At 43.7% G+C, this 16420-nt stretch overlaps 1 protein-coding gene across 4 annotated transcripts in view; it reads right to left on the bottom strand.

Annotated features, from left to right (window-relative positions):
* Nucleotides 1-3623: 3623 nt before the first annotated feature.
* The window catches only part of ogdha (oxoglutarate dehydrogenase a), a 40273-nt gene continuing 27476 nt past the window's right edge, over nucleotides 3624-16420 (bottom strand). For all 4 annotated transcript variants that reach the window (XM_079563497.1, XM_079563496.1, XM_079563494.1 and 1 more), the window contains 13 exons: nucleotides 14929-15108; nucleotides 13179-13331; nucleotides 12941-13043; nucleotides 12744-12872; nucleotides 11364-11514; nucleotides 11165-11292; nucleotides 10103-10281; nucleotides 9964-10035; nucleotides 9286-9411; nucleotides 7714-7786; nucleotides 4925-5088; nucleotides 4631-4785; nucleotides 3624-3963 (listed from right to left, as the gene is read on the bottom strand). In XM_079563497.1, the coding sequence (XP_079419623.1) occupies nucleotides 3846-3963; nucleotides 4631-4785; nucleotides 4925-5088; nucleotides 7714-7786; nucleotides 9286-9411; nucleotides 9964-10035; nucleotides 10103-10281; nucleotides 11165-11292; nucleotides 11364-11514; nucleotides 12744-12872; nucleotides 12941-13043; nucleotides 13179-13331; nucleotides 14929-15108 (1731 nt within the window). In that variant the 3' untranslated portion in view covers nucleotides 3624-3845. The remainder of the gene's footprint in view (nucleotides 3964-4630; nucleotides 4786-4924; nucleotides 5089-7713; nucleotides 7787-9285; nucleotides 9412-9963; nucleotides 10036-10102; nucleotides 10282-11164; nucleotides 11293-11363; nucleotides 11515-12743; nucleotides 12873-12940; nucleotides 13044-13178; nucleotides 13332-14928; nucleotides 15109-16420) is intronic.

Genomic DNA, 16420 nt, shown 5'->3' with positions numbered 1-16420 from the left:
AACAAATACGCTGCTCTTATTATAGAGACGCAGCAAAGATCCAGAGCAAAGATTCTTTCAAGAGTTTCTTAAAAGTAGCTTTTGCAGAAGCTTCGGCGACAGCCCACAGTTCAGCTCTGAACTTGACAGATCTGGGTCTGACCCTGAGCGGCTCCTCTGGTGGAATCACAGCTCACGACAGACGGCAGTGAAGCAGGCTGACCTTGGCTCCAAAGTACACGGCACCACTGCTGTCAGGAGATCACAATGACGAAAGGTCATTTCAACTGTAGCGACGTAAAGTAGCCTTTTTCCCGCTCCAACTGTGACAACAAATCTTTTTTTTTTCTTTAAGTGCCATTTCTGTTGTTTTCCCATTTTCTGTCACTTTTGAACCACATTCCCGCCTCCTGTAACGCCGATTTCAAAGACTGTTTTATTCTTATATTTCCTCTTTTGTTTTTGAGTCTTTAAACATCACATATTGGACCTAAATAACTTTAACTCATATGTTACTGACGTCTTTATATCATGTGTTTGTGTTTGACGCTGCGTTCGAGGCTCAGCAGAAACTCGCCACAAATGTAAGACTTCGATTGTTTCCTCCGATAGGGAGCGCTTCAGTGTTGCAGTGACGACCGATTATCCCCACCTTAAATTTAGGGCTGAACGTTTCAGAAATGTGTCACAAAAATGTTTTAGGATTCCACTAAACCAAAGTTTGTAGGATTCTGTTGGAAACGCAAAAGACGACGCATTTTTCCCTCCCAAAGTTTTGAAACAAGTCCATCGCATATTTTGCTGAAATGCACTTTTATTTATATTTTGACAGAGCGTATCCGATATGACTTGGATCTGGTTCCGGTCGTCTTTTCTATGAGTGGCACAAAGCATTTATTTCAGTTAAAATGGCAGTTTCTGAGACTTTTCTTGATCTTATTTCGATGTTTCTGCCGAGTTTGTGCTGAGCCTGCATCGCGGAGCAGAACAATCGGCCGCACTTTACGTCTGAGCTGTGCCTAAAGTGTTTTTATGGAGACCAGACGATGCTTGTCTGAGTTTGGACAAATCTAATTATTAAAGAAAGACTTATCTTTAGAAACATGAGGCTGTGTGTGGTTCTTCCCTCAAACACCAGGGGGCAGGTTTTAGTTTGCAGTTACAGCTGTGGCTCTGGAGGAGAAAAACAAATCTAAAGTGTTCAAATTGAACACTTTTTAGCTCAAAATGTTTCATAAAACATTTTGATCATGAAATGTAAACACTACCGTCAAAGGTTTGGGGGGCCAGGTTAGCTCTGTAGCTTTTCTAACAATTTTCAGCAGTGCTAGCATAATTGCACGAGGGTTTTTTAATCATCAATGCCCTAACAAGAAACCGACAATGCTAGTGATGGGTAGATGACACCTCGAAGTGTGTGTCACATACTTTACAAATAGCGTCACGTTGTTGGTAGGCTTATAGGCGCCATCTGGTGGTGAAAAACGCTGCAGCATCTGCTCTCACTATTTCAGATAATGTGAATCAAATCGTCAGGATTGAGCTGTTTAACAGCTGAGAGTGATACTTTATCTGGAGAAGTTTTCCTCTTTTCATGAGAATAGAAACAAAATATAGCCACAAAGCGGCGTGAAAGAATAATATCCACTTCACTTTGTCCCATTAGTGTTTGTTTTCCGATACATGTGCGCGGTGAGAGTTTGAGAGGTTTTGTGTCCTCCGTGCACTTTGGGGGTGTGCACTAAGGGCCCCTTCTCCAGCCCTGATGGCGCTTGGGCCTAATGAATGATAATGAGAAGTAGCCGATCAGTGATACAACCATCTGAAAATGAAGTCCAGGAAGTAATAAAGGACAATAAGAAGGCACCACATTTTTGCTTTTGTTTACCAGTGGATGTCAAGTCAAACGCCTAAACCATCATAGGGCTGGGCGATATGGACCAAAAGTCATATACCGACATATGTAGGTTGAATATCGATATCCGATACATATCCCGATATTTTTGTTGCATAGTGAGAGCTGTAAAATGTTAACTTTAAGTCAAAGCCAAATGCGACGAGTTTTATTGAAATTTCACTACAAAATGTAAACATAAACACAACATAGCAAAGCTCTGTAAGGTGCACATTTAATTAAGAAAAAGTGGGCACAGGTCCAATCCACCTCCCCCTACTGGCAGTTTGTGTTCGGCAGCATCGGGTCCACAGAGACTCCAGAACACCGAGCAGATCGGCCACCAGGGAGCTCCTTCGCCCTTTTACTATACAGGCTTATTTTGAGATTCTTTCCACTTTTACTGCTTAATAATTTTGTTAGAATAAACCTAATCAAACTTTTGATCTGTTGGCTTCACGTTTTCGCACGTGACATGAAAAGGGTCTAGTAAATTCACAGCGCAGAGGCATCACCGGGGTCCAGACCAAAAGCTCCAGGTCCGGAGTTGCCTCCTCTTCAGGCACATTCACGTTTTCTCAATAATTCCAGGACCCAAAGCGAATGGCCCAGTTTCCTCTGTAGAATCCATCTGGAGACATATTTGAAAGTTTTGCAGTAAAAGAACGACCCAGAGTCCGGAGTTGATACATACAGTATTTATTGGAGCGCAGCTAAAGAGTTTCCCTCGTTATGAAAATAAATAAGTGGATTTGACCCTCGTTTGGCACCGGGTTAAACTGGTTCAGCGCATTCAGAACGACAGCCTGAGAGGAGCGACAGGCCTAGTGTTCATGTTTTAGGTTTAGGTAACAATTTGGTTGTTTCGTAGTTCATGTTGGCCACCAGAGGGCAGCACTTGGGTCTGTGAAATGAATAAAAACATTGAGCTCCTCTCACACCGCACGCCCCGTCAAGAATGCGCCCAAAGAAGCGATTGAGTAAATATTTATATATAATTTCATCTACAGCTGCAAAAGGCAAAAGAAAAACAATATCCAAGCAACAAAACAAGTCGAAATGAAATGGAGTTCTCGCGGCGGGAAACGCTCTGACCCAGAAAACACTTAACTCAGGAATAAAAGGTTTACTGTGTTTAGGCGTGGAGGAATTGCAGAGAATTCATTTTGAAAGTGAAAGAAAAACATTTCAAATCTCTTGGAACTCGAGAAAAAGTTGTACTGAAGTATTTTACTAACACTGGCTCCTCCTGCTGGCAGCGGTGGGAATAACCTTTGATTTACTGCTTCAGATAGTCCGTTGAAGTTGAACCGATATGTCATGTTGGATTGAAAAATGGAGGACAGTTTCGGGTTTTAATAATGTAAATATAAGCAGGAAGTACAGAACGAAGCATTGACAAGGGAACGATGCATCATGTTTTTATCAATTGTGCAAATTCCACCACCTGCTCTTGCATTCTGATGTAAAGTAAATAATAATATCCAAGTTACTTTTGTCAGGTCCCTCCTTACCGGATCTCTGCAACTAATCACAGTCTATTATCCGGAGACAAACTTTTCCTGTGAACCAGCCTGTCAGGTCCAATCAGGAGGGGTTCCTGCTCTCATTTTTTAAATTTGATTGTTTACTGTCAAATGTCACTCTTTCTCCTCACTTTGCAAACTCACAGACTATCACTTTAGGAGTTATTTCCCAGAAACGTTGCTTTTGGCTCCGACAAGAATTGAAAATGTGGTTTTAAACTTTGCAGCAAAGTTTTAAAATGTGTCGAATTAAAAATGTTCAATGTGACAATAAAAGGTTTGTTCGGGCTCAGTGTTTCCCCAGACGTCGTTTTGTTGCAGAAATGAGGAAGTGAAAGTAAAATGAAAGTCCAGGTCAGAGCGTCCCGCGACATGTTTCCCCGCACTGCTCGTCCGTCGCCTGTAACAGAGCCGTGTTTTACGCCTCGCTCAGCCCCGCCGCTGTTCTACTCCATCCGAGGAGAGTCCAGGTCGAAGGCGGAGTCCAGGAAGCGCTTCAGCTCCATCAGGTGAGTGACTTTGTTTCCCGTGGCCGGAGCTGCCGCTGGGCCGCGCCCCGCGTACCTGCAACACATGAAGAAGAAACATTAGAGTCGCTATGTTAGACTATTGGTGCATTCGTGTGCACTGGGGAGCTCGCTTTCCCCAGATGTGACGTCAATGTCCCCAGTTGGTTTATGTTCATGTGCTTTTGATGTCATCAACAAAATGGTCTTTTATCATTGATTAGCTAATCATTTAAGTGTGTTGTCTCAATAGCTACATGCTAGTTTGTTAGTTTGTTGCTTGTCAGGCATTTCACTTGCAATTTTGTTCCGAGGATGACGACGGCTCACACTAAAAAGCTCACATTAGACAGAATCAGCTGATTTCTGCAGTCGGGTCAAAACGAGCTTCCCGACGTCCGCACCCGAGTTCCTCAGTCGTTTCCCCAGTTGAGCGAGCGTTCACGTGAATTCCCCAACTGGGGAGTTTGCACCGTATGCTGACTTTATTTTGATATTATTTACTTTGCAGACACACAGTGAAGAGCTACAATATCCAGATTCTTAATAATCATTTGTCACTTAGAACAAAAAACTACAAAAAACAGTATGGTTGTTTGTATAATGTTTTAAGCCGAGTTTATGGAGTAAGCTCGTCTCATGAAAGAATTCACAGGCTCAGAGGTTTTCCAGTACAGATTTGCCGCTTGGCTCTCTAAAGCAGTGGCTTCCGTTTAGTTCCTCACCACACAGGTTTGGTTCTCTGGATGGTGGTCCTGATCCGTGGTTTGACGTAGTCGTAGTAGCCCTGGTTCTTGTGCTCCTCCTGACACCAGACAAGATCCGCATTTGGGAACTTCTCCACCTCGGCCTTGACCTGATCGAATGGGAACGGGGACAGCTGCACAGAGAGAGAGAGAGAGACTAAGTATTACAAGAACGTCTCTAAAGACACTACAGTTACCAGTTACTATAGCCATGAAAATGTGAAGAAAAGCTGTGCTATCCCACGGCCTAACCCTCCTCACTGAGCGCAGTACCTGCTCCACCCTGGCGATAGCGACACTGTCCTCCAGCCCGCGGTTCTTCCGCTCTTTGTTGAGTTCGTAGAAGACTTTCCCAGTGCAGAAGACGATGCGCTTTACGCCGTCCGGATTCTGAGCTGCAGCGCCCCCTTCAGGAATCAGTCGCTGGAAGTGTGTCCCTGAAATAAACCACAAACGGCTCTGCCACATTATTCCCTGTCCGTTCCACATAGGGAAGTTACTTTGTACAGAGTAATCGGTGCAGTATGAACGGACGGGCCTCGCGCACAGACTGTCAGTAAGATTAACCAATCAGCAGTTAGACATGACGACAGCTGTCGCCAAATTCAGAAAATATGAGCTGAATGTAAACTTCATCCGTGATTAGTTTTCACGACTGCACACATCTGCGCCAACGGTCCCTCTGACCACCATCATTCATCCTGGCCTATTGGACATGTTTTTAATGGTAGGGAAAACCAAAACCTACGCAGACACGGGGAGAACATGCAAACTCCACACAGAAAGGCCCCGTCCAGGTGGGAATCGAACCCGGGACCTTCTTGCTGTGAAGCGAGAGCGCTAACTGCTGTGCTACCATGCTGCCCGCACGGTACCACAGCTTTAGCCACTTTCAGTTTTCAAACCAGCACATAAGGAGAGTAAGTGTCTAAACCCCTCATTGTTTTCAAAGTGTCCTGATTCTTCTGGATCAGGAGTGCAAACCTTTGAGGGTCTCAGATTGAAGTGTTCATTTCTGCTCTCCACATGGAGCCTTCTGTCTGTATCCTGCGTGATTCTGTCCGTGTGCTCCATCAGATGCTTTGTTTATCCAGAGTCATAGCAACAAAATGGGAGCATGTCTGAGCCTTATACGATGTGGAGGGCCACAGATAATTAGACTTTAACCTGTGCCCCGCACCTTTATTTAGGCCTGGAACCTGAAAACTAGCTTTCCCACAATAGCATGTTTGTAGCATAGCATAGCATGAGGCTATTATTGTGCACAATTATGTGTGGTAACTCTCACGATGCCTGAAGGCCACCATAAAGGTCTTAGTGTAGGTTTCCCCTACCACTAAAACATGTACAACAGGAGAATGAATAACGTGTGTGTGTGAGTGAGTGCAAGCCCATTTTCAAATGAGGCAAAGCCTCTTGGAGTGATCAGACTAAAATATCACTTTGACTAAAATTAAGACAACTAAAATTAGACAAAAAAAATAATAAAAAACTATGACTAAAATGTTCAGATGTTTTAATCCGACTGAAATAAGACTAAATAAAAATGAAAAGGAGAGACTAAAAATCATCCAAAATTCTGCTGACCGTCTGAAAGAGCCTCATATCATGTACATTCACGGCTCTGTTCATGTGGAGCAGCTCCATGAAGCAGAGCACCTGATTAAATATCATTATATTAGAAATGCAAAGTCGACTAAATTTGTCTTAAATTCGACAAAATATTACTAGAATTGAATTACCTTTTTGTCAAAATACTAAGACTAAAACTAAATGAAAATGTGTTGTCAAAATGAACACGGAGTGACCTAAAATTCAAGCGTCACAATGAGGAAATGTGCAAAATGGCCGCAAGGAAATCTTTGTTCTCAAACTGCTTAAAACTAAAGCTGCCACCAAGAAGCGATCAGCTGCTGTTGCACTTACACAAGGCCTGTGTTGAATCTCTTCTGGAGGATTGCTCAGTGCTGAACACTGGTGAACTGTCGGGAAAGTGTGTGCATTTCATTCTTCAGACGCCACATCGCTCAGAAACAACATCTGAGCATTATGGACGACACTTTAATCAAGACACACCTTTGCTCTGTCCTGTTTTTAAACTGTATCATGGGCTCTGACCGTCCCGCACAAAAAGTATTACCCTGTACCCTGTGCGCCAGCCAACTTGTGTATTGGATGGGACAGTGCCTGCAGCTGCAGTGTTGGTCTCGCTCTGACATGGGACAATGGGTGAATTTAAGTGATATCTGGCCACATTGCAAACTTCCCTTTTAATTCGGGGTTATTGTTTTGTCTTTGGTTGTGTGTGTATTTTCCTCTTCCCAACGGTCTTATGACCACCCATTTTAACTTATATTAAAATGAATCTCGTTTTTAACTGTGGCTTCTTGTCTACAATAAAGTTCTTTTAGAAAAAAAAAAGGGAACATTGGACATTATACACAAATCATGCTAAACATCAGATTTTAGTTCTCCGCTTAATGAACGGACTTCCAGAAGAGTCAATGCAATAGAAGTGCTGATCCGCGGGGCAGAATCAGGTGAATAACATGGTCCTGAAGCCTCTGGGTCTGGAACAGTGTGGCAGTCCCACATCGGCTGATCCAGCAGCTGCTCCCGTCAGACACTTACACCTCAGCCTCAAACACGGACTTTCAGATCACTCTCAAAACTTCATCTAAAGCCCCAAACTAACGTTCGACTAATCTGCAGACCAATCACCAAATTAACGGATTAATTCCAATAAACTAGCTTCATACGGAAATTGATCTAATTTAAACTTTCATTAATCTTAAGTGTTCCTTAAATCTCATTGTGATGTTATGCTTTTCAAAGTAAAAATCATTTTCCTTTATGGTCTTGTCTGTCCTTATTCATCACCAATAGATTATCATATTTTACTTTACAAAGTAACTTTACTCTTACTTGAGTCAATATTTCGGCTTTTCTACCACTTTGATATTTAGAAAGATGCAGAAAAATCAGAAAGCCCATATTCAGCCCAGTCCAGCGCGGGTTCCGTTAGAAACAGAGCTTAAAGCTGCTGTTGTGTGGAGTGTTACCTGGGAGCATCTCGTCAAAGCTGGACCTGGCCTCCGGGTGGCGCAGCAACGATTTGGGAGTGAACACGATCAGCTGCAAACAGAGAGAAAGAGGCAGGTTTTCAATGTTAAAATCAGCTGGATAAGGTGAGTGATGGAGAAGTTTGGGTCACTGCAGAGGTCTGAGGTTAAAGAAAGTGCGTCTGTGGGATTTGTTAACCTGTGACTTACCGCCTAATTTTGGCCTATGCACAAAAATGGACATACCCAAATGCCATCGCCTGTAAAAGATGGTCTTACAGCCTAGATGCATATATGATACTGCATGTGAAAGATGAGGCCTTCTAGTATCTTCTGCTAGGCAGAAGAACTACCAAACTTAGTTTTAGACACATTTCAGCTGCTAAAGGCTGTCGGTTTCTTCACTCGGAAATATTAGTCCCAGTTGCTAAATTACAACGCTCTAGTATATTTCAGTGTAATCATGTGAAAGTCACTACACTTGGTGTACACACCTTGTGGACAACATCTGTGTAAAGTGGCTAATCTCTGCACCAAATATGGCTATGGGTCTTTTTGTGTTAAACAGGCTTTTCGGCACAACTGCCGAACTGCTAATGAGGGTGAAATTTTGGTTCTCCTTTCTTCAGCTCGGTCGTCTGCTGCAGAGAGGAGTCTGCTGCCGTGGGATCTGTGTTCACTATGGATATGGAGGATGAGGCTTAGCTAGTAATCACCAGTTGGTAAAGAAGTTAATGCTATTACTAGTTCAATTAGTTTATTACAGGTTTATTTGTGGCAATAACACGCATAACAAAGTTGCTGCTCAGTATATGTATATTGATTAAAAAAAATCATCGGCATTGAGGATGGATCAAATGTGGAGAATGAATTTCCCTACGGGGATTAATAAAGTATACCTTAAACCAAGACTAAACCAGGACTAAACCAGGACTAAACCAGGACTAAACCAGGACTAAACCAGGACTAAACCAGGACTAAACCAGGTCTAAACCAGGACTAAACCAGGACTAAACCTTGACTAAAGAGGGCTCATTGTTGAGCTGAGCAAAGAGGATAAACACAGCACAGGAAACCAAGCACACCCAACACCAAATGCAAAATGGCGACCTAGCGGCTTACATCGAAGAGAAATAGAGTGTTTTATTCTTGTTTTCTTGCTTTTCATGGAGTTTGAGCCAACTTTGACAAACTACTACACTACAGGACGTCACTCTGGAAAATACAACTAGATATTCTGCTTTGGACTGCTGAGTAGGTGCTAAAAAAGTCCACATGTGCCCGGATTGGGACTTTTTCTGGACTTGTAGACCCGACAAAGGTAAGAAATACCAACATAACATAATTCATTTGTGCACATATTTCAATGTAAAACCTTTTCTGGTGGATAGTGGGGGGGCTATGACTTTATACTATTTTTCTTTAAAAAGTTGATGTACAACATGCTGGGATTTTTAAGAATAATAAAATGGTTGTTACCGGGTGTACAACAAATACGCTACTTAGTGACGAGCTCGTTCAGATGGGGGGTATCAGGTTAATTGCTTGTGAATAATCATAAATGAGACTGACTGGTTTCCTGAATGGCAGCAGGATCTGGCGTCTCAGGACGTGGAAGTAATTTCCCGGATTGGAGCAGTTCACGACGATCCAGTTACAGTCGTACAGCTGCCGCACGGCAAAATCGTCTGTGATCGGCTGAAAAACACACAAACAGTGTTACTATACACTAGCCTGGCTAATGCCAAAATCACAAGTGATATTTAGTCTGGGGACGACCAATTCATTTTCTCGTAGGAGAGGTGTGGTTTACGATCGTCCATAGTCGTTTATTGGGCGCTATGAATGTCTATCATGCGTCTGCACGTAGCCACAGCCCATCGTATCATCGTATCCGATGACGTATGACGTACCCGCTGTAAACTATCGAGCTAAACTATTTAAAACACGGCCTAAAGCTTGATTGAAAAATAGCGTCTGCTGCTGTCATGCTTGATCCGTAAATAAACTACAAGCTTCCGTATATCGAATAGCGCGTCATCATCTCGCCGTCCCTCCTCGCTCTGTGATTGGCCCCAAATCCATGCGCACATTTCTGCCATGGTCCCCAGGCTGCTGTGCAGTTCCAGATGATTCGAGAGAATAACATTATTTTCAAAGGCATGCAGATTTAATGCCTGCTGGAATCATATTACATGTTTATTTTTCATGACATTTCGGGCCTGTAAGAGTCACAGAGTAGTGTTTTACCGGGTGAACGTCGGGGTCGTCGTTGCACATCTGGAGGAACCTCTCGGGTCGAGCGGACGAGTGCTCTGGGCCCTGGGCAGAACAGATCATTTACTCCAGCTCTTAACACTGAGGTTAAACTGGGAGAGTGCAGACGTACCATGCCCTCGAGTCCGTGAGGCAGTAGCAGCACAATGCCGTTCTGCCTCACCCACTTGGCTTGTCCCGGGCAGATGAACTGGTCGATGATGCACTGGGCCGTGTTGTGGAAATCGCCGAACTGAGCCTCCCACAGGATCAGGGCGTTGGGGCTCGCCATCGCGAAACCCAGCTCGAAACCTGCGCACAAACATCGTCACAAACACGAAAAGGCCATTTCAAAACCAAGTGTCTTGTGAGCTGCAGATAGGACTGGGTCACCCAATTAATCATTTGCTCGCGGAGCGGACAAAAACAACTGATCGCCGTACGCACGGATCATTGTACTATAGTAAGTGTGTGTCTTTACAGCAGGTTTTTGCTCAATTGCAGGAAAAATAATACACAGGCTTTATACAAAATATTAAAACCACAAATCGAACCGCAAAATCTGTCAGAAAAAAATGCAATTAGGTTTTTTGTCGAAATCAAGCTCAAAGCTCAATAAATTTGTCAGGAATTAGATCTGTAAGAATCCTTGTGTGAAAAAAACCTTCCAAGTGCAGTTAATTCCAAGCCTGTAAAGTGTGGAGTCTGTAGAAGCGGCTAAAGCGTAGATGTTGTTAAAAAGTTTAATGAAATTGTAATGAGAGCCTAGTTTGTGAACTTGTTCTCAAACTATGGCAATAAATACTATTCTGATTCTGAAAACGGCCCTAAAGTTGAGTCCCTTTGTCTGCACATGCGCCGTGTGTATATTTCTCCCGTCTTTAACCGCTGCTGTCTCCCACAAAGAAAGTGACCATATTTGGATTACAGCGTCATCACATGGATACCAAACATGTTAGTATTTGTGAATGAATAAGCGAGGGAAAGCGTGGGACCAGGGAGCGCTACAGCCATGTTGGGAGTCACTTCCTGGATAAATATGCGGCTCAAAGCGTCAGAGAATAAACATTGTAAAGAGAGAGTTTGGCCTGTTTTTACTCTGACAGAGTTCAAACTAAGTTGTTAAGGTGATATCGCAGGAGCCCAAGATCCACTGCCATAATGTGCAGAGTAAGTGTTGTGTGTTTTGACCCACCCAGGACGCCATACTCAGACAGGCAGCTGTTGCAGACTGTGTAGGGGGCCTGGTCCGGGCTCAGGTGGTTCATGGGGATGCAGGTGCGCTTGTCCACGTTCTGGTCATGGAGCACGTGGTGACGGTGGCTGTACAGGGACAAACATTTCGTTATTATTTTAGTGAAAGTAGTTTCCTGAAGTGTAAATGTGACTTGTACCTGAAGGTGCCTCTCTCCACGTCCTGCCCCGACAGCCGGACGTGCGTGCCCTCCTTCAGCAGAGAGCCGAACGCCATGTACTCGCCCAGCGCCCAGTCTACCGTCCTGTTACGGATCATCTCCCCGCGACCTTTCAGGATCCGGCTCAGACCTGCACACGACAGCAATTTACAACATCGACTTTATTTCCAATGTCAAGAAAAGTGGGGGGAAAATATATACAGGACTAAAAATGGTAAAAAATGTGTAAAGAAAAAAAGAAAAATGTAAAAAATGTGCTCATATTTGAGCACATTGATTCTGTGGTTCTTATAAACCTGCTGACTCTGTAGTCTGGACTAGAGCTGGAAAGAGGCCCAAAAATAAACAAGCCCGAACCGACCCGAGCCCGCGGGCACATAGCCCGACCCGAACAATTAACTTGCATGGCTGGCCCGAGCCGAAACAAACCTGCCGTAAACAATTATTTCTTTAATGCCCGGTCAGAGCCTCTGCACAGTAGCCTACATACAGCAGCAGAATGCGCGCCGTATGTGCGAGGTACGTGCACGTATGTGCTGCACACATACCTGGGCAGGCCGGGAGACATGCGTGGGGTGTTTTGGCAGGCAGGTTTCGCGCAGCAGCAGGCTGTCAGCGTCCCTCCTGCCTCTCTCTCTTCTCCTTGTTCATAAACATCGTGCTGCATTTGCAAAAGCCACTTTTTACGCACAAACAGGAATCAAACTGCTGATTCATCCTCCAAGTTAAACACTGTCCGGAGATAAAGAGTGAATAGCGATGTTCTGTGTGGCGCCGATATCAAAGGTGCCTGGCCACGCTTGCTTAAACGTGACAATAATAACCACGTGTGCCCGCCCCGCGCACCATCTCCCTCCCAGAGCCGCAGGAATAAGTAATATCATATATTGTGTATTCTGCCCCGCCCACTTTTGCCTCTTCATTTAAATGGAGAACGAGGGAAAATGTTCGCCGCTCAAATCTGATGTTTAGTCGATTGATTTGTGTAAAATGTCCACCGTTTCTCTGCACAGCCTAATAACGGCTTTGTTTTCGTGTAGTAACTGATTTTATGTGGACTTCTCCAGCCCCATGTTATCTGATAGGAGAAAAGGGGCGGGCACAATTCATGGCGGTGCCCACGCGAACATCCGGAATAAGGTGAATAGCTTAGATTTTTATTAGAAATAATGACATTAAAAAAAAAATAATTCCTGAAGCCTAACCTGACTGTTCAGGTCGGGTCGGGCCGAGATGTCACACATGACAATGATTTCCAGCTCTAGTCTGGACCTTCTCTCAGTCACCCGAGGAGAATATTCTCCGCAGGCCGTATTATTATTCAGTCTGAACCTGTTTAACCGTGCAGTGACGTCATACCTCCATGGATGGTGAAGTCCTCGACGGGCACAGACGAAGCCATGCCCCCGATGTGGTTCAGATTCTCCTCGGTGAGTCCAGTAGAAGGGCAGCTCATGGACTTGGGCTGACCGTCCAGAGTGAAGAAACCTAAACAACGACAGTCAGACGGCGCCGAGAGTGAGGAGAGCGGCCGGAGAAAATGAGGAGAGTCTTACCAGGCCACGGCGAGTCCAGCCAGTGCTTGATATGGAGGATCTTCTCATCTTTGGAGCGGGCATACGCCTCCTCGCAGATCTTATCATACTTTGCAATCTCCTCCTGCAAAAGAACACGCTGATCAACGCCATGTTTTTTCCCCTTTTGTCCTCAAAACACAACTCCAAGTGGTCTTGTGAGGAGGGAACTACATTATAACATGACAGAAAGCGTGTTGAAACGTCTCTCTGGCCTCACCTCGTACTCCTGCCTGGTGACGGCTCCCTCTGCGATAAGTTTCTCCGCGTATTTCTGCAGGACGGGCTTCTGCTTCTTGATCTGTTTGTACATGAGCGGCTGCGTGAACATGGGCTCGTCCATCTCATTGTGGCCCATTCGGCGATAGCCCACCTACAGGACACAGACACAGTGTTAGTCCAATTCTATTCTATACGTCAAGGAATACAATTTGAAAGAAATAAAAAAAACAGTCGATCTTATTGACTAAAGCTCTTGCTCATCTCTGAAGCATGTCTGAACAGAATATAAACAAATAATTAAAGAGTGGGTTCTGAACCATTAACTGTTTATTCCCCTCATCATGTCACATATGCTTTATGGACATTTGACCATTACATACCTATATTCAGTGAGCATTACCACATGTGTTCCTTCTATATACGTTCATTTGTTCTTTGGATAACCAGTCATCTAATCTATAGAGATGCCCTTGTCGATGGCTCCTTATGTATCTGCTGTATCTCCATATGCATATGTCAAATAAACCTGCACGCTTTAGGGATGCACCGATACCACTTTTTCTAAAACCGATACGAGTACGAGTACTTGGATTTAAGTACTCGCCGATACCGAATACCGATACGAGTACAGGGCATTTTCTTCAACATTCTTACTTTTTTCCACAGCAGATTGGTTTGTAATTAGCAAATTTACTCATTTACATTTCCTTAAGTAGGCTACACATTTAAGAGCAGTTATTAGAATTGTGCTGATGCCATTTATTTATTTATTTTTATTTTCATTCAATATAATTTTTTATTTTTATTGCACTGTCCATCATAGACAGAAAAGCCCATGTCCAAAAGCTCCCCAATTCCTGTGCTTTATTCATATATTTTTATTTATATATATAAAGTATCATCTATCTATCTATCTTAACAATAGTATTGAGATGTTACTTAAATGGTCTCTTTTCGTCTTTACTTCAGCTCCGTGTGGATTTTCTCGTGTGTTTTGTAGTAACTTAGCGAGTAGCTACAGCGTTTTCATTGTTCTGCTGCAGCTCATTTTCGCTCAATATGGACATGCTGTATGTCTTTTATTTGGATTTTCTGAGGACTTTTTAGTCGCTGGGTTAGTTTTTCAGAAGAATAAACCCCTGGGCATAAAACGGCGTCAGAATGGCCAAAAGTGCGCTAGCCGCGAGTTAGCAACGTTAGCCTGTATGTTGTAAACACTGCAGACGCTGCAGCTCTAACAACATTTAGCTCTGGTTAAATCCAGCACAGACTCTGCTTTAGAGAGCGCAGTCTGTAATAAAGTCAGCTCTATGTGGATTATTGTATTTCCACTAAAGAATTCTCCAGTTTGTTGCTATTTTCTCTCCTCAGCTGAGAGGTGCGCCTCGTAGGTGCGCTTGCCGCACGTCAAATGGTATCGGTTTCTGGTATCGGGACCTCATGAATGAGTACGAGTATGAGTACAAGCCTGTGGTATCGGCCCGATACCCGATACTGGTATCGGTATCGGTGCATCCCTAGCACGCTTGATTCATGACAACTTCTCTCCGGTTTTCATTTAATATAGTCTTAATGTTTACCATAACAGCTCTCTGCTTTAGCAGGTGTTAATAATCTCAAACACATCTTTAAAATTCCAGCCAAAACTGCAACTGGGCGTGTGTTTTTTATGCAAACGTATGCAGCAGAAATAGAGGATTATTGTGAGGGGAAGGGGGTGGAGAGACAAAGGAGACACAAGTCCATACCAGGTCGACCACGACGTCTTTGTGGAAGGTGGCTCTCCACTCTGCCGCCACGTTGCACACGTACATCACAGCCTCCGGGTCATCCGCATTCACATGGAAAATGGGAGCGTTCACAACTCGGGCAACATCTGTGGGGTACGGTGACGAGCGCGCCATTCGAGGGTCCGTGGTGAAGCCAATCTGAGGGAGAGAGAGGTCACAGCAAAAACAGGTCCGTCAGAGAAATAACATGTCAAAGGGAAAAGAGGATTGCTTGATGAACGACGTGGCAACACTTCTACTACTTCTACTCAGGCTTTTTGGACTTATCGTCTCTTTGTATTAACTTGGGGCAAACTCTGATCCTTTTTGAATGATATTTAAAAACATTACAGGGTCAAGGTTTGTGGCAACATCGTTTTCAATAGATAGTAGTTGAATAAATATGCACAAAAGCGGGGGCTATGACATGAATACTGTCAGAAGCTCTGAGGGAGAATAGGCGGGTTGTTTATATGTAGCTTTAGGTGCTACAAGCTAACACTGTTAAAAACAAATTCAAGTGCGATAACACATGTTTGTACTTGTACTAGTGCTCATTAATGTGGTCCCAATACCAGAAACCGAAACCACTTGACATGCAGGGCTCCTACAGGGCACTCCTCCAATACTCTACAGTATTCCTTATAGAGCTGATTTTATTAAAATGCAGCGGCCCTAATGTTAAGCTGCATTTGTTCCCTACTATTTCTCCATCACACACTGCGGTCCAATGAAATATATTGGCCCTGGAAGTATGGAAGCTGTGCCTATTTGGTGAAGAGAACGGTTGGTGAAATTCACGAAAAGTTGGTACACCCATGTCCTCAGAAATAAAAAATGCTCCTCCGCAACACAGTGTATCTAAATTAGTCATGTGGCTTTAACTTTCCTCTAAATCAGTGGTTCCCAACATTTTTTGTCTTTCGTACCCCTTTCGTACCCTAGACCTTTGGCCTTTCAGTGGTCAACCATGTACCCCCTACCTCAAGGGTGTTACAGTTTATTTAAAAAGTAATTACTTAAATGTAGTATTTGTAAGAAAAAATATAGCTTTTCCTTTTCCTACCCCCAGGGGTCCCCGTACCCCTGGTTGGGAAACACTGCTCTAAATGAAAGCAAAAGCTTCAATTAGGCCATTTACTGAGGCGGCTCTTTAAAACAGTGACATGTGACTATGCTGTGGTGACTAACGATACTTTGTCACTTTTATAAAGTTTGGCTCACGCGGAATCTTATTTTTCATCATCACTATTAAATGTGTGCCTTTCAATCAACAGTGGTTGCGCATGAAGAATCACTCGAGCGTGGGCGTGGGGGCATTGGTATCTTTGTACTTCAAAAATTATGTTTGAAGCAAATGCCTTTTACATGTATCGGTATCGGCAAGCACTCAAATCAAAGTACTGGTACTCGTATTGGTTTTAGAAAAAGTGGTCTGTGCATCCCTACCAATATATGCTTCTATAAACAC

This window comes from Gobius niger (genome assembly GCF_951799975.1).
Source record: "Gobius niger genome assembly, chromosome: 1".
NCBI classification, from domain to species: domain Eukaryota; kingdom Metazoa; phylum Chordata; class Actinopteri; order Gobiiformes; family Gobiidae; genus Gobius; species Gobius niger.
Note: the sequence above shows the minus strand (reverse complement) of the source record. Positions and strands in the feature narration are given on the sequence as shown.